Source organism: Nelumbo lutea, chromosome 1, assembly GCF_056320005.1.
Source record: "Nelumbo lutea isolate HS-2025 chromosome 1, American lotus-T2T, whole genome shotgun sequence".
Lineage (NCBI taxonomy): Eukaryota > Viridiplantae > Streptophyta > Magnoliopsida > Proteales > Nelumbonaceae > Nelumbo > Nelumbo lutea.
The window spans coordinates 174,053,828-174,075,212 of record NC_142684.1 but is presented as its reverse complement, the minus strand read 5'-3'; the positions used below and the strand labels follow the sequence as shown (position 1 = coordinate 174,075,212).

At 35.3% G+C, this 21,385-nt stretch overlaps 2 protein-coding genes and 1 long non-coding RNA gene across 5 annotated transcripts; 1 reads left to right on the top strand and 2 right to left on the bottom strand.

Annotated features, from left to right (window-relative positions):
- The first annotated feature begins 10,205 nt into the window (after nucleotides 1-10,205).
- Nucleotides 10,206-15,470, top strand: LOC148879293 (cyclin-P3-1-like). Of its 3 annotated transcripts, XM_088960796.1 has the most exons (5): nucleotides 10,221-10,364; nucleotides 10,484-10,605; nucleotides 12,681-13,088; nucleotides 15,061-15,345; nucleotides 15,431-15,470. In XM_088960796.1, exons 3-4 carry the CDS (start codon nucleotides 12,688-12,690, stop codon nucleotides 15,323-15,325), a joined length of 666 nt encoding a protein of 221 aa, XP_088816922.1. In that variant the 5' UTR covers nucleotides 10,221-10,364; nucleotides 10,484-10,605; nucleotides 12,681-12,687; the 3' UTR covers nucleotides 15,326-15,345; nucleotides 15,431-15,470. The 3 variants fall into 3 exon arrangements, with proteins under 3 accessions (XP_088816920.1, XP_088816922.1, XP_088816921.1); XM_088960794.1 differs by lacking the exon at nucleotides 10,484-10,605 and having other exon boundaries at nucleotides 10,206-10,364; XM_088960795.1 differs by lacking the exon at nucleotides 10,221-10,364 and having other exon boundaries at nucleotides 10,468-10,605; nucleotides 15,061-15,470.
- Nucleotides 15,471-16,602: 1,132 nt separating this feature from the next.
- Nucleotides 16,603-17,140, bottom strand: LOC148879292 (uncharacterized). The gene is made up of 2 exons (XR_016104169.1): nucleotides 17,008-17,140; nucleotides 16,603-16,901 (listed from the first exon to the last, which is right to left on the bottom strand). It is a non-coding gene; the product is annotated as an uncharacterized LOC148879292 (long non-coding RNA).
- A 1,351-nt stretch (nucleotides 17,141-18,491) lies between these two features.
- LOC148879291 (small ribosomal subunit protein uS9-like) lies at nucleotides 18,492-19,251 on the bottom strand. Its single transcript, XM_088960792.1, has one exon. The coding sequence runs from the start codon at nucleotides 19,128-19,130 to the stop codon at nucleotides 18,696-18,698; it is 435 nt and encodes a 144-aa protein (XP_088816918.1). The 5' UTR covers nucleotides 19,131-19,251; the 3' UTR covers nucleotides 18,492-18,695.
- Nucleotides 19,252-21,385: the final 2,134 nt, after the last annotated feature.

Here is a 21,385-nt window from a genome sequence, read left to right as displayed (position 1 = left end):
GAGCTTGGTCTTGTACCCTAAAATAACAAACAATTTTTTTTTATTATATTTTCAAGCAAATTGCTTCTGCTCCAAGAACAGAAGACTGTGTAGGTTGTAAGCGATGTGAATCTTCAATTTAAAACTCTTTGCATTTATACTTTTTGTTTATTTTTGAATCACATACACATACTGAATCCCAAACAAAGAAACCTGAATTTTCCAAGGAATTTGCATTCCTCTCCAAAAACATATATTTTGAAGTTGCCAAGAAACAACCAGCTAAAAACCTTTAAGGAAACCCACTCAATATTGATGATAGAATCATGGAATAATAGGAAAAGCTCTTGATTGAGCCCTCAATTTGTTTTGGCTCAATTTAGAAGGAGCACAAATATAAATATGTATATTATAAATACATACAGAACAAATACAAAATACAAATTTTGTAATTCTGCATATAAAATAATATGTTTTGCACTCTACATATTTGTATTTTGTTCTACTTTCAATTTCTAAACTGAACCCTAGCAAAATCATGGTGATTATATGCACGAACAACGAGATGATTTTTCTAGTCTCACATCAAAAAGTGGTCCACGACTCCACGTCACACTAAGAATTAAACTTGATATAAACATTAAAGACTAACAGATTCCCTAAAAAAAACTGAGGTCGGATTTCTTGTCCACAAGAACTCTGTTTATGTCTATTCACATAACATCGCAACCACACATAGAGAATATCTTATCCTCCTGCATAATATTACACGTAGGAGATGTTCGCAATGCACGGGAATAATGTGATGTGGATAGATTTCTTGTGGCCAGGAGATCCGGAGTCAAATCAACCTAGATGTCTGCTTTAATCTTGCTTTTTCTTTTTTCTTTTTTTTCCAAAGTTAAGTCCCATCTTAATCTTTTGATCATGGGATCATTTTATTGGTTGGTGTGAGGAAACACTCGTACAAGTGTTTCAACCGTTTGGGTCAAATAGTTTGACCCATGGCGTGATAAATTAAATAAATGAAAAAATATTTACAAATAAATTGCATTTTGGGAAGTGATTGGAATTAATAGGGATGCAAACGGATCAGATCGAATTTGAATCAGGATATATTCAAATCCGATTCAACATTGTTCCTGTCAGATCCGAAGATCCGACCGGATCTAATAGAACTCGATTTGAATTCAAATCCTATTGATAAACCGGATCTTCATATTTGATCCAATCTAACTTGTTTTCTTTAAAAATTAATAAATTATTAAAAGAAAATTAAAATATAATAATTTAAATAAAGTAAAAAATACAAGTATTTTTTAATTATTTTCATCATATATATACATGTTTTTTCTAAAAAATAAATAATATAACAAACTTATAAAAATACAATATAAAAACTATATTTATAAATAAATAAATAACATATATATACATATATATGTATAATATATATATTTATATTAATAAATATATAATATATCGGATCGGATAGGGGGTGATCTAAATCCAATCCAATTTCTGATCAAATCCTATAATCCGATCCAAATAGGGGTGGTTCGAATTCGACCAAATATGATAAGATCCTAGATCAAATCAAATCATGATCTGATCCATTTGCACCCCTATGAATTAATTTAATCAAATCAAAGCCTATGAACTATGAAGCATTTTATACTTTCATGGTTTCATTGTGTCGGCAATGGGGGTGTGACGATGTTGGGCTCACAAAGTGGGGAAATCGCCACTGGTGGATTGTAGTTTGGTCGTTGGTGATTGCCGCTACAGCTCCAATTGAGGATCAAAAAGCTAGAATTATTTGTCGCTGCAAATCCTACGCCGTAGGTCCCCATAGATGAAGCCTCAATCGCCATCACCGTACTTCACCATAGGTCATGACCACCGCTAGGGGTGCAAATGGATCGCATCATGATCTGATCTGAGATCCAATCCTATTTGGTCGAATTTGGATCACCCCTTGTCCAATTCGAGAAGATCCAATCCAATATATATTATATACTTATAAATATAAATATATATAATACATATATATGTTATTTATTTATTTATAAATATATTTTTATATTATCTTTTACAAATTTGATATATAATTTATTTATTTTTATAAAAAAACATGTATATATGATGAAAATAAGTAAAAAGTATTTGTACTTTTGTTTTTACTTTATTTAAATTAGTACATTTTATTTTTCTTTTAATAATTTATTATTTTTTAAAGAAAACAAGTCGGATCGGATTAGATTCAAAGATCTAACTTACCGATAGGATTCGAATTCAATTTGAGTCCTATCAAATAGAATCGGATTGGATCTGACATGAACAGTGTTGGATTGCATTTGAATATGATATGATCCGTTTGCATCCCTAGTAGTCACAAGTCATCGGAGGTTACCAAGTGGCTGAGAGCTAGGAAGGGAATGACAAAAACGATTTTTGTTCAAACCCTAGCCCTAATGATTTTGTTTGGGAGTTGGGACTCAGGTGGATTTTTTTGTTTTTATTTTTTAAATACAAGGAAAATAAAAAAATGTAACTTGCGAACTGCTGCCCATGTCGAACGGTTTAGCAGTTTGATCACCCAAGTCAATGGTTCTTTGACCTTTTCAATTGGGTTTTTCCATTTACAATATAACTAGAACCAGAGACTGGACTGGTTCCTGGTTTTTTCGATCCGACCATTCGATCAGGTCCAGTTTTAAAAACATTGCGTACAAGGGTAGGAACCAAAGTGAATTCATTTCAGTCGAGTGGTCTTTTTTAAGTTCCAACCAATATAATCCAATCCGATGATTGATTTGGATTATTGTGGAATCTGGACTAATCCAATTCAATCTGTTTAAATTGTTTTTCTTTAGATTGGATCCAGTCTAAATCTGATTCACTGACACTCATAATCTTATCTTCGGTCAATGGATCAAATATTGGTTCAATCTCGCCCAATCCAATATAAAATCGTTATAAATGAATAAGTCCAATCCAATCATATAAATATTTTGGACTGGTTCAATTCTATATGCCTTATTGACACCCCAGGCTTAGAAGCTCAACTGAGCAATTTGTCCTATAAAAACAACCAAAATGGTAAAACAACAACCCAATGAGTTTGTCTGTCACCAGTACACTGCATTTAAACTAAGAAGAGATTGGATAGAGGTGGCAATCTAACCTGTCCTTTTTCCGGTTGGCATTGGTTTTGAGGAAACCTAAGCCTAACCCTAATAACTTGCCCGATGGGTAGTATATTATTTTATATTTTATATATACATATTATTATAATATGACACTTATAATATTTAATCTTATGCAATATATAATACTTTTTTTCATAAAACAAATTTGCACATATAGGCAAGGCAATTTCAGAAATCCTTGTTTCTTTGTGGAGATGTGTGGGTGGAGTTGGAATTTCTAGCCCGATTGGAGTACAGGGCAGCGATGGAGTGCAGTAAATGTGTTCAGGGTTGGGGTTCTCCCCCTTTGCCATTCCTAGAGATAGAAGCTGTAGAGGTGCGTGCCAGTTCGGTTAAATGAATCATGATCTATTTTTTTTAAACTGATTCGGTACCACTGTTTTTTTTAAAAAACTGGGAATCAAGACCAATCGGTTAACTGGTTGATTGATTTATAATATAAATATTATTTATATATGTATATATAATTTATTTAATATATTATAAATAGATAATTAAAAATAATAATATATTTATATATAATGCATATAATTTATAATCTAAAATTGAACCCGTACCACACAGTTTTTGCAAAACACTGAATTAAAATCGAATCAATCAATTCAATTAATTGGACTTTTCAGTTCGAATATTTAGGCTCACTGCACATGTTTGGTTTTTGTTGAACACCCCTACCTAACTGTCACATATTAAGAGCCGCCTGTGTTGGAAAGACTTTTGTTAGTTTAGTTGCATTAGTTGAGCCGCTTTGGAGAAATTACTTAGGCTTAGTTTGGAAAGAATACAAATACGAAGATGTAGAATGCAAAATCTTTTATTTTATATGTATTTATACTGTAATTTGTATATATTTGTCTTTGTACTATTTCTTTCCAAACTGAGCCTTAAAGATAATTTTTGATATTTTATCAAACATTGTTTGACGATTTTTCGGATTTCTCAGCAACGCCAGATGCTGAGAAATAGCATGTCTCCTATTCAATGAGACTGGCTGGACCGAAAGAATGTATCAAGGTTTTTAAAATTGACTCGGAGAATGAACCAGTCAGGGTCCGGTTTTTAGGTTGAACGGTCCGATTGTTTGGACCGAATGATCAGTATGTTCTGACAAAAAAATAAAAAAAAAAAGGTCAAAATCGTTGAACGGTTCGAACGCCCAGGTCAGCGGTTTGTTGACCAAATTAACAATTTTCGATAAAAATCCAGTTTTGGGGAAAATCGGAACTGATCACCTAACCAGTTCTCAGTTTTTCCGATCCGGTCCAATTTTGAAAACCATGGAATATATTCATATTTAATTGGGTCTGCAGCCTTGTTAGGGATGCAAACAGATCGGATCGGATTTGAATTAGAATATATTAGAATTTGATCTGATATTGTTTATGTTGGGCCCAATCCGATCGGATCTGATAGGATTCGATTTGAATTTAAATCCCATTGATAAATTGGATCTTCGGATTTGATCAGATTCAACTTGTGTTTTTTTTTTTTAATTAATAAATTATTAAAAGAAAATAAAATTTATTAATTTAAATAAAGTAAAAACAAAAAATATAAATAATTTTTAATTATTTTTATCATCTATACACATGTTTTTATAAAAATAAATAAATAATATATAATATATATCGGATCGATCTTCTTGAATCCTATAAAAGATGATCCAAATCCAATTTAGTTTTTAATTAGATTATATTATCCGGTCTGAAGATTCGAACAGAGGTGATCCAAATGCAACCAAATTGGATCACATGTCAGGTTAAATCGATAATGGCATTTGCACCCTTAACCTCTCCCTGCCGAAGTGATGATTTCCATAAAGGTGATTGCTTTTTTCATGGCCCTCTCTTTTCTTTTGGATAGAATGGACCATTTAGCATATTGGTTCAATAAACGAGCATATGATCCCAAGACATTCCGAAAATCGGGAATTAGATTCTCCTTTTTCTTCCTTTTCTCAGTACTGGTTTGAGAATTGAGATGATAAAGGAATCTCGTAGTGCTTGAAGAAAACTTGAAATGGATCGATTGGACACGTTTTAAACCACTAAAGATCTTATAAAGGAAAATATTAAAAGTGTAAATCCTTGCTTCCTCACCGACGAAAAGGATTCCTGTAGCCATCTGGTATAGGGTTCCGAATGATCAAAATATCTGAAATTTAAAAAACCTTGCGTCCATGCGTGCTGGTCCGGACAGGGAGTTCCAATTGCTATCATAGTTTTGAGTTGAGCTGCTACTGCTAGGGCCAAATTCCATGGCAGACCAGAATTCAAAAGCTAATTTCTTGGATTTTGAATTTCATGGGCAAGGTATCATTTGAAACCCACGAATTTGGTCCAAATTCCTTTTCCACTTCTTGCCATTGTTATGGTCTCTATCGAAAAACCATCAGTCTTGAAACAAAGGCAAAAACAAGTGTATATAAATTTGATTGGACAATAAATATAAAATATGGAATTTATAATTCCCAATTTAAATGGATGGAGAGAAAGGCATTTGTTTCTCTCAAGATCTCTTCACAATTTATAAGTGGTCAAACCGAAACTGATTTAATTTGGTCAGATTGAAAAATGGTTGAATCAAAATTAATTAGAAATATTAGAAAATCGACTAGATCAAATTCGACCGAATTAATTATTAAAAATTAGAATACAAAACAATTATATATTCTTATGTATTTCTATTATTTAACTTTTGCTTAACAAAACTTGTACATAATACGGGTCCCTGGTAATAAATTATATACCACTGATCAAGGCTTTTTTATAAGGTATATTCTCTCTCTATGGTTGGACTGGACGGAAAGTGACAAATAATGCATCATGAATGGATGGGTGGATAACTGACATAGACATTCACTCCTCCACTTAATAAAGAGGCCACCACCAAGTTATGAGACCAAATCTTCTCCTCACACTTGGCACCTCACACGCACATCCCATCATGCATTGGGAATCTCTCCCACACTTATTTATTATTATTATTCACGGGAGATGTTCCATACACGGTGGATGTACATGTGAGGCGCCCATTTGTGAGGAACAGATCCCGTCACCCAAGTTACAACAAGGCAACAGCTCGTTTGTACCTACCACTTATGAGTCCCCGACAAAATCCAAATAGCTTTATTTCCTTTTGACGTGGGTGAAGCTTCACCTGCTATCTATGTCACCAAACAAGCCGCTGAGGTACTAAGGTAGATCAACCATATATACATTAATTGTATCTCATTTCAGTATGATGATCTGTGCTCGGGCTGATTTGATTAGAAAACTTAATCTCTTTTTATAACTAGGGAAGTGATTCAATGAGATTAATGGCCCTCACTTCTGTCTGTCTACCATTGGATTAGAATCATGAAATTGAAAATTCCAATTTATCAAGAGAAATGATTTGGGCACGTTCCAAACACAGAGGGCTTTTCTGTCTTTTTAATTAGGATATTCCGGGAATATAAAAATGAGATGCGCCCAAATAACGCAATAGATTCTCATTGATTTTTTTTAGTAGAAGCCCCCTTTTACAGAATTGAGAGGATGATCTTAAGGGGGGTGATTTCGAATAAAAAATGAAGTTCTATTTATATTCGCTTTCTTAGCTATATCATGTACCTTAGGCAATGCAATGCAAATGAATTTGTACTGATCTTTGGTTGCAATGCCTTAGCTATATCATATGCACTCTCATGACAATGCAATGCAATGCCTTAGCTATATCATGTGCCTTAGGCAATAAAAAATGATCTTAAGGGGGATGATCTTAAGAGGATGATGTTTGGTTGCAATGCAAATGAATTTGTACTGATGCAAAATCATGACAATACAAATAATTTGAGTATAAATTCTGATCTATTTTTGTTTCAAGTTTTAGCTTATTTTGTTTGATTGTAGTACAAATTTAGTAAATCAAGACATAAAACAGAATAAAGTAAAATCCAAAACAAAATTAAATAAGAATTTGCATTTTATACATATGCACTCTCATGCATTTATGCAACAAGTTCAAATAAATTTGTATTACAACCAAACACAGCCTCAGTAACATCATTCCTACAGGCATATAGCAGATTTATGTCTTAAAAAGAGTGAGGAGATAGTCGATATGATCCAGGAGTGCATGGCCATTCCATTTAATGTTTCTTGTGGCTTCTTTTAACTGCATCAAAATGTCTTTAGCATAAGAAGTTAGAGTTGCTTTACGAATCCCCAAAAGAGCTAGTTTCCTTAAGCCTCTAACGATTGCCCAGAGTTCAGCTTCTAAGGCTTCATTGGCATGACATTGTAGTCCTTCTGCAATGCAAACATTGTGTGTATAAGATAATAGATAAAGTCCTGTAGAAACTGTGCGGGTGTCAGTGTTCCAAGAGCCATCCACTACAACTAGTGAATGAGAAGAGAAAGAAAACCAGTAATCAGAGAGAGTGAGATCAGTTGCACTCTCTAACAAAGTGACATTTAGCTGAGAAGGCTCAACTTGCAGAACATATTCATCAGCTTTTAAAATTACTGTGAGAGAATCTGGTCTTTTCCCTCAAAAGACCACATTGTTCCTAAAGTTTTTCTTAGACCAGCAGTCCAGAAAATCCAAGGATCCTGAAGAGATAAATTCATCAAGATTAAAGCCAACTTGAGCTTCTAACCAGACAACTCTTGCTAGACTACATTCAAAGAATTCAAAGAATAGGTGAGCTTGTGTTTCAGGAGCATAATTGCAAAAGGAGCAATGTATATCTCTAGTCTGTCTTGAATACCAGGTTGCTTGTTTTGTTTTTACTTTGTTCATCAGAATCTTCCACCCAAACATTTGACATTTATAGGGAGCTTTCACCATCCAAAGAATGAGGGATGTTTGAGGTTCCTTCTCCATCATCTAGATTAAAGCTTTTATAAGTAGAACGGACTGTGTAAACTCCATTCTTTGATCCTTTCCATAGCATGGTGGCGTCTTCGGTCTAATGAGGAGAGAGAGGGATATTACAAATTGCTTCCACCGTACTAGGTTCAAAGAGTTGATGCAGGATTTGAGTATCCCATTCCCAATTTTCTGTAATGAGGTCTCTTACAGCCCAAGTCCGATGTTCTTGACCAGCTAGAAGAGGGGTTTTTATTTGGCAGCCATCGGATCCAAGGGTCCATAAGAGGGTTGATGTTATCTCTTTTTCCTATCTTCCAACATAGGTGCGAGGATATTTTGATCTCTTACTTTTAGGATATTTCTCAACCACCTCGAATGGAACTATTTTGCTTTAACATCAAAAAGACTTTTGTTTTTCAAATATTTTGCTCTTAATTGTCTTTGCCAAATTGCTTTCCCTTCTTCAAACATTTTCCAGAGCTACTTTGCAAAAAACACTTAATTCATGGGTTCCATTAATTTCAGTCCCAAACCACCCATGTTTTTTGGTCTACAAATTTTTCTCCATGAAATGTCGTGGCCCAAACTTTTCTCTTTATCTCCTTGCCACCAAAAGTTCCTCTGCATTTCTTCAAGTTTCTGTAGAACTTTCTTAGGTAGTATACTTGTGAGCACCAAATAGGCTGGAATACTTTGAATTACTGGCTATAACATTGTGTCTGGCTAGCTTGTGATAGCACCTTGGCTTTCCAAGTTTCAAGTTTGTTCTCCACTTTTGTAAGAACTTCTTTGTAAGGCTTACTTTTGTTTCTTTCTTCATCAATCCAAGAACCTTGTACTTTCCACTAAAGTTCATGATCTTCATGCCCATAAATCTGTAAAGAATCTTTTGGTGGGTTCTGTGAACATTCTTGCTGAAGATAGCTAGATTTATTGTAGTTGATCTATTGACTAGCAATCTTCTTGAAAAGAGTTAGTGCCTGTTGACTGCCTGAAGAGAATCTAGAGACACCTTGCAAACTAGGAAACAGCCATCTGCAAATAACAAGTGAGTGAGGGGTTGAGAATTTATGGCAAGTTTAATCCCTTGAAATCTACCTTCAAATTCTTCTCTTTTAAGAAGTTTGGAGAGAACCTGCATTTCTATAATGAAAAGATAAGGAGAGAGAGAGAGAGAGAGAGAGAGAGAGAGATCCCCTTGACAGAATCCTAATCTCTTAGTATGAAAGAAACTAAAAGAGTTGCCATTTAGTTTAATTGAGAAAGAAGTTGTAGAAATACATCGACTTATTAAGTTACACCATTTTTTCAAAAAGCTCAGTTTTCTGAGAGTTTCAATTAAAAAGCTCCACCCCATCCTATTAAAGGCCATTGTCATATCAATTTTTAACATAGCCCATTCCTGTTTCCCTTTCTGATGCTTCAATTTATGGATTATTTCTTTGGCAAGAATAACATTATTAGAAATGTTTCTTCCTTTTATGTATGCTGCCTAATTTGGGGAAATTAATCTTGTACGATCTACACCAAAGATTTGCCAGTATTTCTAAAAGAAGTAAGGGGCGAATCAATCTGGTCCTAGAAATTTATGGGGGTTAGTTTCAAAGAGGGCTGCTTTCACTTCAATTTCATCAAGTACTAGCATAGATTTGCTTTTTCTTCATAAGAGATGAGGGGAGAGATTAAGCCCTCCAAGAGATTAGGGTTAAATTCCTCCTTTTGGCCATTGATTAGTAAAATGTGATTTCTAAGGATTTTCCCAATCTGCTTCTTATTTGAAACCCAGCTTTGATTTCCTGTTTGTAACCATTGTTTCATCTTTTCTGTGATTGATTTGAAGGTAAAAAATCTCGTGTTTCTATTTCCATCTTTTGACCGAAACTACTAATATGATGATGTGATCTACAATCCAGTCCGAGGATAAATCAGTAATTTCATGAGATTAAGAAGGGCATTATTGAAACCGGGAATTTTAATTAAAAATAATGAGTGAAATTCTGGCCCCCCAATCATTGTCCAACTGGAACCGAGCACCAAACAGACAATAGAGCACCACCCGTGAGATGAGGTGGCTTCCGATTTTCGTCTTTGCACTCGTGATAGGTACTTAACTTACGGCGTAGGTCGGGGGTTCTATGAGGAGCAATACGCTAGACTACGCCGTGAGTGCTCAGTCTACGAAGTACACCTGAGTCTGAGGCGCAAAATCAGTGAGGTCTGTGAAGCTGAGTAGTTGAGTATGCTCTCTTCTCTCTCTCTCTCTCTATCTGTGCAGCAGCAGCTGTGTAGGTCCCGCCTTCTCCGAAAGATGAAAAGGTTTGTTTAATTGCTTCACCTATTTTAACAAGCAGATGGATGGAACCGCCGACACCAGCTTCCGTGTGAAGCAAATCAACCCTCTTCTAACCAGAGTTTTTTACTTTTTAAAAACGCAGAAACGAATAAAGTGAGATGTTGAGAACTCTGTGTTTTTTTGTGGGTCAAAAGCTCTCTCCCCCTTTCTCTCTTCTTTGTCCCTGACCCTCATGTAGAGGTTTTAGAGATCTCTCAAGAAGCTGTAAGACCTTCTCTTTCACGTTTTCTTTGCAATGCGGTTGAAATCTTTGGATTTGATCTCTTTTTGGTATTAGGGGTTTTGGATTTGTTTCCTAATTTGATAATTTCCCACCTCTGGACTGTGGTTATGTTCTGTTCCATGTGTGGGTTGTGCTCTGATCTGTTTTTCTTCTTCCTTTTACATTGACGTGCTTGCGTTGAGACTGGAGTTGTCTTTTGTTAGCTAAAATGCTTGCTGTTTATATGTTTCAGTTGACTTTTAGTATTTGCTCATTTCTATATCCTTTCCTACCATCGTATTTTTTCTGGGCGATTCTGTTTTTCCATTGTTCTTAATTGTTTATTTGTTTGATTACCTTGTTTAGTGCTGGAGCTTAAACTGTCATTGCTCCACGTTTGTTGCTTATGGAAACTTGTTGCAATAGTATGCTTTCTTTCTGGAAATTGCCTTTTAGGCTTTAGTGGATATACGGGATTTCTTGGAACGACCATGAATTAGCTTCAATTTGGAAATAAGTTTATTAGCAAAAAGTTCAACAGTCCGCACATGGAATTGTGCGGTTGGTTTATAGATTTTCTTTTTTCACTTTTTTCCGTTTCTAAGAAGTAAAGCAAGTAGCATCAGATCAGAATTGAACAGAAGTACAAATAACATAGCTGAAGAAATGTATAAACAACCAATTAATGAAAGTAAGGATGGGAAAATAAAAGATTTGTGGTGCCAATGGTAAAACAAGCCTTCCAAATTTCCAACGCTAGGAAGTTTGGTTTCTCTGCCGAACGTTCAAGATTCTGCTACTCCCTGTTGTTTTACTTCACTAAACATAGACTACCCAGTAGATGTTCTTTTACTCGTAATTTCCATCTGGTGCTTCTATCCTTGCTAGTTTAGTGAATACCATGCAAGATTAAATTGAAAAGGGGATCTTCTTCGGGTCTCCAATTATCCCAGAGAATTTTTCTGTCAATTTATCTGTGTGCTTGCTAAATAACCACCAAAAGTCACATGAGCAATTTGGCCCATGGCCTATAGGAGGCGCCTCTGCCTTGCATATTACAGCTATCTTGAGATAAAGAAGATTCCTTTTAACCTGTAACATTTGCTGCTTTAGATTTCAAGCTCTCTTAACCTTCTTTTTGGTTGAACTTACCACAAATACTTCTTTTTTCATGTTATCAAAACATCAGAATGCTATCTGAATTACTACTGTATAATGAGGAATATCTCATCACATCTTTCTTGTCTCCTTTCTTTCTAACATTTCTTCCTCAAACCCATTGTTTTCTCTCAAGTAACAACTGCTTGCCCCCGGGACAATGTGTGGTTCTGCTTCCAGAATAATTTATAGATTTTTTTAGGGCAGGCCAGGGTCTCCTGCCAATGTGGGGTCTGGGGAGGCTGTTTCCAAGTCTAGAATAAGTTATAGATGGAGATAAAAAAAAAAGAGAAAATCCTAAAAAACAAAACAAAAGGTTTTGGAAATTCTAGTCTTCTGTACTTCTAGTGGATGGACATTGCGACCAGACTGGATTTTCATTTTGTTAATGTTTTCTACATATTATAAAAGATTCCCTTTTCTCCTTGATATTATCAATATAATTTTTTATTAGTTCTTTTATTCATAATTATCTTTCTTTTTTATCTTATACACTTAGCTTTTGTCTTTGTCAATGCAAAATGAAACTCCGGGAGGGCTTTGTTCAGTGACAACTCATAAACCAATAAATTATAGCAAGCAAATAAATATCCATGCCCTATCTAGACAGAGTTCTGTTTCACTCTAAAATTACATGTGCAAGATCCATGGTTAAATTATCTGAAAGAAAGAGTAGAGTTGATTGTTACTTTCCCTTATAATAATAATTAAAAAAAAAAGTAAATCCATGGTTGTAACTGAAATTGAGTGAAGTAGGAGACATTATTTTGACTTAAAACCTGAAATCATCATCATTACACTTTCATGATAGGTTTTAATACTCAAGTAGTTTCAATGGGATTTATTCTAATGTTGTCTTTTTTTCATGAATAATTCAATATAATCAGCAGTTTATTTCTTTGTATCTATTGCGGTGCAGTTTTGACATGGAAAAGTTAACACTTGGTTCTGAGACTGTAGACCCAGAGCTCTATTTAGCTCTGGGTGTGACTGAATCAGGCAAAGGAGTTACAGGAACCCACCGATTATTGTCTCTCCTGTCTTCACTTCTTGAGAGATCCGTTCAAAAGAATGAAAAGTTATTGGATTCCATGAAAAAGAAAGATGTGGTTACAGTTTTTCATGGCTTAAGAGCACCCACCCTGAGTATTCATCAATACATTGATCGCATCTTCAAGTACTCAAGCTGCAGCCCATCCTGTTTTGTTGTTGCATATATATACATGGATAGATTTCTCCAACGCACAGATATTTATCTCACTTCCCTCAATGTTCACCGGCTTCTAATCACTAGTGTAATGGTGGCAGCAAAATTCCTTGATGATGCGTAAGTAGTAATGCTCTCACTAGACAGACAGATACCCCCTCCCCCACCATCTAACTATTTTGTAGTTGAATTGTCATACACATGGACCAAATAGGGGAAAAGAAAAATAAATGATGTGACACATGTATATTTGTCCTCGAAGGATCCTACTGTAATATGTAGAAACTTTCTGGAGGACTTTAATTGGATATAACCCAAAAAATGGGTTATGGGTTGAAGGAACCACAGAGTTCATAATCTTGGGATCTACGGTTAAGGCCTATGATTAAGAACTTGGTGACTGGAAGAAAATAAAGTTTTACTCTCGGCCTGTGCCGCAATAAAGCAGTGATAGATGATTCAATTTGTCTGTATCATAAGATTCATAACTGAAGTTAGTGATCCTATAAAATATAGAGGTGTCCAGAAATCAGTGTCATACATGGGTAGAGGGGTCAGGAACCTGGAAAACCAATGTGGTTGTACTGTTTGATTTGACATGTCAGCAAATATGTAATTCTGTCTCAGTTTGGAGGCAGTACAAATACAAACTTGTAGAGTGCAAAACCTTGTATTTTGTATTATTTTGTATGTATTTACACTGTACGCATTTGTATTTGTACTCCTTCCAAACTAAGCTTCTAGAAATAGATATGATAGGGTTATGTAGTAAAGTTGAATACTAAATATATGATACCATCATCTGTGTTATCAGTGCAACTCAATATACAGATAGTACAAGTTAATACCTTCTCCTACTTAGTTTGTTGACAATGTGCCATTTTTCCCTTGTATTAGAGTTGCTTTGCTTCATGGTCACAGCCCATAAATGTGATAATCAGCTTCATTGAGTATTATAGGTCTATAAATTCCCATTGGACCTTATGAAATTTGTGCCATTGTTTGTGGTTGGTTAAAATTTTTCAAGTACCCATTGCATCAGCTCAAGAAAATTTGTACAAGGGAAGACAAATTGATAGGTTTTTTCATTTTGATGCTGTTGATTCCTTAAAGTGGCATGTAAAATCATTGCCATGACTTCAATTAGGATGCATTCCGAGGGTCTCCAGCAATTTTAAATTCTAAGTAGCTTTGATTTTCTATTGCATTTGTATGGCACTCATTTAATTTTTAATTGGTTTTGGATAGGTAAACTAATTTGTTCGTTCATAAAAGGTGTTGATCAGTAGTATAATATCTGCTATTCAGCATATGTAGGATAGATTCTGTTAAAAACAAACTTTTGGAATGTTAAAACCTTAAAAGTCTGTCATTAGTATGGCAGTGAATGCTAATAGAGAATAATACTCATAAAAAAAAAATGCTAATAGAGAATACTTAAATGTCTCTTGGAGGTACAGGTTAGCCATTCAATTAAAATTTATCCAAAATGCATCATCCATTCCAGGGCCTAAGCTTCAAAAATATGTCTCCAATTTGTGGAATGAGAAATCAGTGAAATTTCTCGATAGGTTCTCATCAAGACACTTTTGGGATCAAATAGTATGAATTTCAGACCAGATGCAACCGTCTTCTCATCCAGAAATTAAATTTGTAGATGTTAAAACTCTATATCCTTCTTTGTATTTCCAAGTAACATAATATACATCATGGGCATTACATTGCAGAACACAGAATTCTCAAATATTGCAAATGGTCGAGAAAAGAAGACCTTGATCAGGAAGAATAAGCTTCAACCTTGAAAATATTCTGTTCATTGGTTGTCTATACTGTACTGCATAGAATATTTTATTAGGGATAGCCGGATAGGAGGTTTTCTGTGGTTAGCTGAGATATGGCATCAGTAGGGCTTTTACTTCTGATGCAGTGGTTAATCTGTAAAAGGCCTCTTGTCCTGGGATTTAGTGGGACAATGTTTGCAAATTTAAAGTATCAGAATCTAGTTTTGTAAAACTACTTGTTAGAGAGTCCTTTATGTTGGTTTTGGTTTTCCTTTGGTCTGAACCATAGCGTACCATTGCGGAAACTGCAGATTCTTCAACAATGTCTATTATGCCAAAGTGGGAGGAGTAAGTCTTGCAGAGATGAACAGGTTGGAGATGAAGTTCCTATTTACTTTGGATTTCAGACTCCACGTCACAGTGGAGACTTTCAAGTCTTACTGTTTGTTATTGGAGAAAGAAGCTGCTGGAGGGTATAAGATCGAGCGGCCGATCCAGGTCTGCAGGCTGAAGGAAAGCTGGCCAAAGAAGGATGAACCAAAACATGCAACCACGATTGCGAGATACAGTTGTTAGTCATATGTAATACAGATTCTGTATGTCAACTTTATTTTGTTTATCATGTGTTAGAAGTCAAGTAACGATGTCAAATATGCTTACATTTGTGGTCATATGTAACAGGTTACTACAGTCAGAGCAATTGACTGCAGACTTGATTGCATCTTTTGGTGCGCTCTCTCTCTCTCTCTCTCTGTTAACCTGACCTCATTGGTCATGTCCGACTTCGAGTGGGTCGGACATGGTTTAATACAAGGTTTTAAACCGAACCGGACAGGGAACCATTCTGGGTCCGGTTCCTGGGTTAAACAGTCCAATCATCCTGTCCGAATGGATGACCTGTTCTGACAAAAAAATAAAGAAAAAAAAAGAAAAATGGCCAAAAACTGTTCCCAAGTCGAACAGTTTGATGGTCAACCACCTGGGTGAGTAATTCACTGACTTAAATCAACGGTTTTTTTGCTAAATAACAGTTTTAGGGTAAAATAGAACCGATCAGGTGATTGGTTCCCAGTACGGCAACAGGAGCCCCAAAACTGTTCTGATGAATTCAGATATGGGATGTGTAATTTATTTTTACAGCTAATTATACACATCCTGCATAAAGGCTTAAACCGTGCAAGTTGCAATTCTGTGGAAACGGAACCTTGCTTCCTCTAAACTTGCCACTGGGCTGTGGCAAATTATCGGAGCTGGAGGTGCCGGTGTCAAAACCAAATTTGAAGTTCGATGGTATACGAGTTTCATGAATGGGATAATTGGTTTGATTCAGGTCATTTGGCTCCCTCCCGTATGCCCGCTTTGGTTGCAGCTTGCTAAAGCAGGACAAAGTTGCTTGTTTCTTCAAGTTCACTCTCGGAGTCTCGGGTGGATTGGTGGAGGTCAGAGTCAGACGATTGTCAAAACCACATCTCCGACACCACTTGGCCCGAATTGTTTACAACTTTGGTGTCGTCTCCTCTCTGGGACTTGGGATTTGGTCTTTGGGAGGCTTTTGTTCGAATTCACCATCCAAACAGCAAGAATTTTCCAATGGCAGGAAAATAATTAAATAATAACATTTGTATGTGTTTGATTCCATTTATGTTTATTAAATAAACCTTTATAAAACCGAAAAATGCAATAATTATAACCGTTTATGACAACTAAGTACCACTAGACACTATTAGGCGCCCTTAGGTGCCACATCATCATAACAGTGAATAAACGTTTGGCCGTTTGTAAAAGCTTTAAAAAAAAACTTTCACAAACGGCTGGTATGCATAAAAACCAAAATTCACTTTTTACATCTTAGATGCATGCAGAAGGGCAAAAGAAAAAAAATACTGAAATGTCACCACCAATAAACATGTACTGAACAAATGTAACGGAAAACAAACACCCTCCTTGTTAAGGATAAACTCCATAAATCCCCTTTGACCAGAAAAATGGAGATTCGGTAGTTGGGTGAAATTATACAAATTATACATTTGTGGGTACAATTATACAAATGATACTCTGAAGTCTAAATTTATATCTTTGAATTATTTCTGCCGATTTTTATTTGGGTTTTTGGTTTCTAACTTGGTAACTTCCTATGTATCCCCATGCCCATCTGAAATTTCAACCAACAAGCCAATAAGAAAATAGCATCATTTCAAGAGATGATGGTTGTTAAAGAATACATAAATGAAATCATTCCAGAATTCCAAAAAACATACCCACTTATCAAAAATCCAGTTTCAACTTTCTAAGCTCGAACTCGAACTGGTCATTTTTGCCAAACTGCCATTATGATCTAATTTGAACCTGACGGACAAGAATCCATCCGACAATCTCTACCCTTTCTTCATCAATTAACGCATAATTAGACTTTCTAAAGGATATGATCTGGAGTGACTACATTGAAGAATGTCATTTTAAGGCAGATGTATTCTCAATTTCTCATTGCCGAGGGGACTGGAATATATTTACAAATATGAAAGCTGAATTGTTGAATATCATTAACATCAAAATTATGATCTCACAAAAACAACGGATACAAGAAAAATCCCATGTTGTATAGTCAGAACAATCAGAAAAACAAAATGAAACGTACATTCACGATGTGATTTAGCAAACATGAGATCATTTTCTTGAAAAAACAGGAATAATTCGTCCCAATAATCGATTACAAACGACAAGCAACAGATACATAGAAAGCGGCAAGGACGAAAGATACAACACCTCATGCCAAAGAGCAATGGTTTGGGGAATGGGGCAACCAAAGCCATTCTCAAAATGAACAAAGCTCGTAGCTGATTTACAGCTTATAGATAAAAATCATTCAAGACACTATATGCTAACTATATCATCACTCAGGTAGGTAGTTCCAACCAGGGACTCAGAGTCTCAAATCAAAAGGAGAGGAGAACATGAATGTGGTGAAGTTTTCCATTGCTTTGGTGGGGGTGTAGCTCATGGTTTTGGGTAATGACCAATGAGAAATCGAGGAGAGAGACAACTAGAAACAAAGAAGGGTAATGATATCCAGGAAACGAAATAATCCTGTAGATTGGACCTAGCAGTCTGCAAATCAATTCAATTCTTAGAGAGGTTGGTCAATCACATAGATGGTTGTCTTTCATAATCAGATACCTTGATTTCCAAAGGAATAAAAGAATCTAGGTCGTCCGATCCAATATAGACGCATTCAAGCGTTGATTGTTACGCGTATAGTCAAACTAGGATTTTACTTGTCCCAAAACTAGTGAGCTCGAGAGTAGAAATTCCAAACCTAATCATTTCTTTTAGATTCTAAACCCTAAACTCTCAGAAACTCAAGAACCAGATCAGATTTAATCCACAGAGGACATAATATATCTGCAATTTCCCTAAATCATACTTATACTCATTCGATCTAACGTAGATGCATTCTAGGGTTGATAGCTGCCGTACAGTCAAGATATGAATTTCCATGTCTCAAAACTAGTGACCTCGAAAGCAGAAACCCTAAACTAATTATTTACGGTTAGATTCTAAACCCTAAAGTCTCAGAAACACAAAACCACCAGATCAGGCTTAACCAAAACAGGAGGATATCACATACCTGCAACTTCCTCTAATCACAATGATACTCATCCACGAGAAACATTCAAAGAAGAATTAGTAGAATACTCAACTACCATTGCAAGTAAACATAAATAGCAATGAAACAAAACATCACTTTGATACGGAATTCTAAACTCTAACATTGCATAATTAAAGCACTATACCATCCAATGTTCAAAAATTTCAAACTCAAACAAACTCCATAGCATAATGTCACTGGATCGCTCCTTAAAGAAGCCCTAACCGATACGAACCAAAAAGAGTGAGCCAACGATTCGACTCCAGAAAGAGAAGTCTCTCCAACAGCAAACCTCGTTCCTCAACGGTATGATTTCTGGAACCTCGCACGAGCACCCCGCCCACCGAATTTCTTGGGCTCGCAACGCCGAGGATCCGCAACAAGCAGTGTTCGGTCGTACCTCACCAGAATGTCTTTGATCTCCTTCTTCGACTGTTCGTCTACGTACTTCTGGTAGTACGCAACCAACGCCTTGGCGATGCTCTGTCGAATTGCATATATCTGCGAGGTGTGCCCACCACCTCTTACTCGGATTCGCATATCGACGCCGGAGAACCGGTGCCTACCGAGCAGAAGAATAGGCTCGAAAGCTTTATAACGGAGGATCTCCGGCTCCACCAACTCGATCGGACAGCCGTTAATCTTGATCAGACCCCTCCCGCGCTTGCAGTAGGTAACGGCGACGGCCGTTTTCTTTCGACCAAAACATTGAACGGACTCTATCGGCGTCGCCATGGATGTGCTCCTTCCCTCTTCTCCGCCTCTCTCTCTTAGCTATGCTCCTTCCCTCTTCTCCGCCTCTCTCTTAGCTATGCTCCTTCCTCTCCTTTCTAAACCCTAACCCTAAAATACAACAATCATGAGTGATTATATATATAGTATCCGAACTGGGATTTGCTCCTTACAGAGCGCTCTGCATATCGACATCACAGCCACATGTTACCGTCTATTGGTAGCATCTTCGATATTTAATAAAATACAAATACGAAGATGTTCTCGATGTGCGGTTGGAACATGTTCTTTAATCGGTGTGAGTAGATGTGGATTCATAGTATCCGACTCTTACAAGCGTGATTTCGATTTACAGGATTTGGTTATTTTTTTGGATAGGGGGCGGCCGGGCGGGTTAAGACTTAGTTTACAAAATTTGGAATGAAAACGGATCGGATCGGATTCAACACTGTTTATGTTGGATCTGATATGACTCAATCTGAATTCGAATCCTATTAGAATGATTTGATTCAATTTGTTTTTTTTAATTAATAAATTATTAAAAGAAAAATAAAATATACTAATTTAAATAAAGAAAAAACAAAAGATACAAGTATTTTTTAATTATTTTCATCATATATATATATATATGTTTTTTATAAAAAAATAATATAACAAATTTATAAAAATATAATATAAATAATATATTTATAAATAAATAAATAACATATATATATATATATATATATATATATATATATATATATATATATATATATATATATTCTCCATTTTTATGCCATATTGGTTTGAAGGAAATGGTAAAAAAAAGTGGGGAAACCTATATAAAATAGGGCTGCAACGGATGGGGACGAATGGGATCATATCTACCAAATATCTAGTGGATTCAAATTGAATTCTGATTATAATCGAATATTAAATAGTACAAATAAATTAGACTAAAACTGACCAAAATATTATATATTATTAATAAGATGAGTAAAAATGACTTTAATAATATATTTTATGAACAAAATGAATTAAAAATTACTTGTATAAAACTTGAACACATAGTGAAAAATATAACATTAAGACCAACTTTAATGATATAATATAATTTTTAAGTATATATAAATGAATATATTTAAATCAAATTGAATCGAATTATATCAGATCAGGTAGAGATATATCCAAAGGGAGCGTTTGGAAATGCTGAGTTAAAGATTCAGCTAAGCTGATTTTATTGTTTTTTTTTTTTTTTTATAATCCAAAGTTGATTATCTGCTTTAAAACGCTCCCAATAAATTTTTTAAAAAAGTTGAAGAAGACAACCTTCAAATAACCAAGTGATAATTGATTTGGGCTCTTCCGAATTTTCACTTATTAGATGTCAGGTTTTGGTTTTGTTTGATGAAAAGTCTAAAAAACCCAAAAGAGTACAGGCTCAAATAAAAATTCGCAAATATTATAATTCATGTGAATAAAGCATGTCCAAATGCTCAAAATAATAATTCATGCAATTTCAATTCATAACTCCCCTCCCTTCAATTACAACAATCCAATACAGCTAATTGTGTTTGGTTTGATAGAAAATAAAAGAGAAATAAAAAATTAAGAATTTTGTGAATTTACTTAAAAAAAAACTTTCCTTCATATTTTTGTTTCTCTCTTATTTTATATCAAGCCAAACACAGCTTAAAGGATTCTAGTTTTCAGTTATGATATACTCCAAATTATGGGATTACTGTGGTGTAATGGTAAAATCTCATGGCGGACAGGCTTGAGAATGTATGTCATACAAACACCGAGTCCCATTGCTGTGTTGTAATGAAGGCTGCAACTTTGGCGGGTCTGGAATGAACATTCATCAAAATCTTTGATGGGCCAAATTGGGTGCCCAATTTGTTTCTATTTTCCATAATTTAAACATTTTTTTTATAGATGGAGAAATCAATTAAAAAGGGGAATGATGCTTGGAGAAAGAAAAAAAAAAAGGAAAAAAAGAAACAAAATTGGATCAAACAAACTAGAGTTAGAAACATCCATCACATGACCCAAGCTTGCGAACCTGTCTGCTACGGAGTTCCCTTCTTTGAATGCATCCACAGAGGCTGTTGATGATGATATTTGAAATTTTGAATCGCCCTCTATGATGACAATCAGGTGTGCTTCCAACACGACCCATGGTTCAGCTTCATTTATCGAACATTCGCCCAACCCATGAGAGGGCCTATCACATTTCAGATCACACTAATTGGATAGATTCTTCGATTTAATTT

What these genes read in the sequence shown, in the direction of transcription:
- LOC148879291 (XM_088960792.1), bottom strand. Translation starts at nt 19,130, where the DNA reads ATGGCGACGCCGATAGAGTCCGTTCAATGTTTTGGTCGAAAGAAAACG.
- LOC148879293 (XM_088960794.1), top strand. Translation starts at nt 10,288, where the DNA reads ATGCTCTCTTCTCTCTCTCTCTCTCTATCTGTGCAGCAGCAGCTGTGT. An exon ending in CTTCTCCGAAAGATGAAAAG is followed by an intron (nt 10,365 to 12,680) that starts GTTTGTTTAATT and finishes ATTGCGGTGCAG; the next exon opens with TTTTGACATGGAAAAGTTAA. An exon ending in GCAAAATTCCTTGATGATGC is followed by an intron (nt 13,089 to 15,060) that starts GTAAGTAGTAAT and finishes CGGAAACTGCAG; the next exon opens with ATTCTTCAACAATGTCTATT.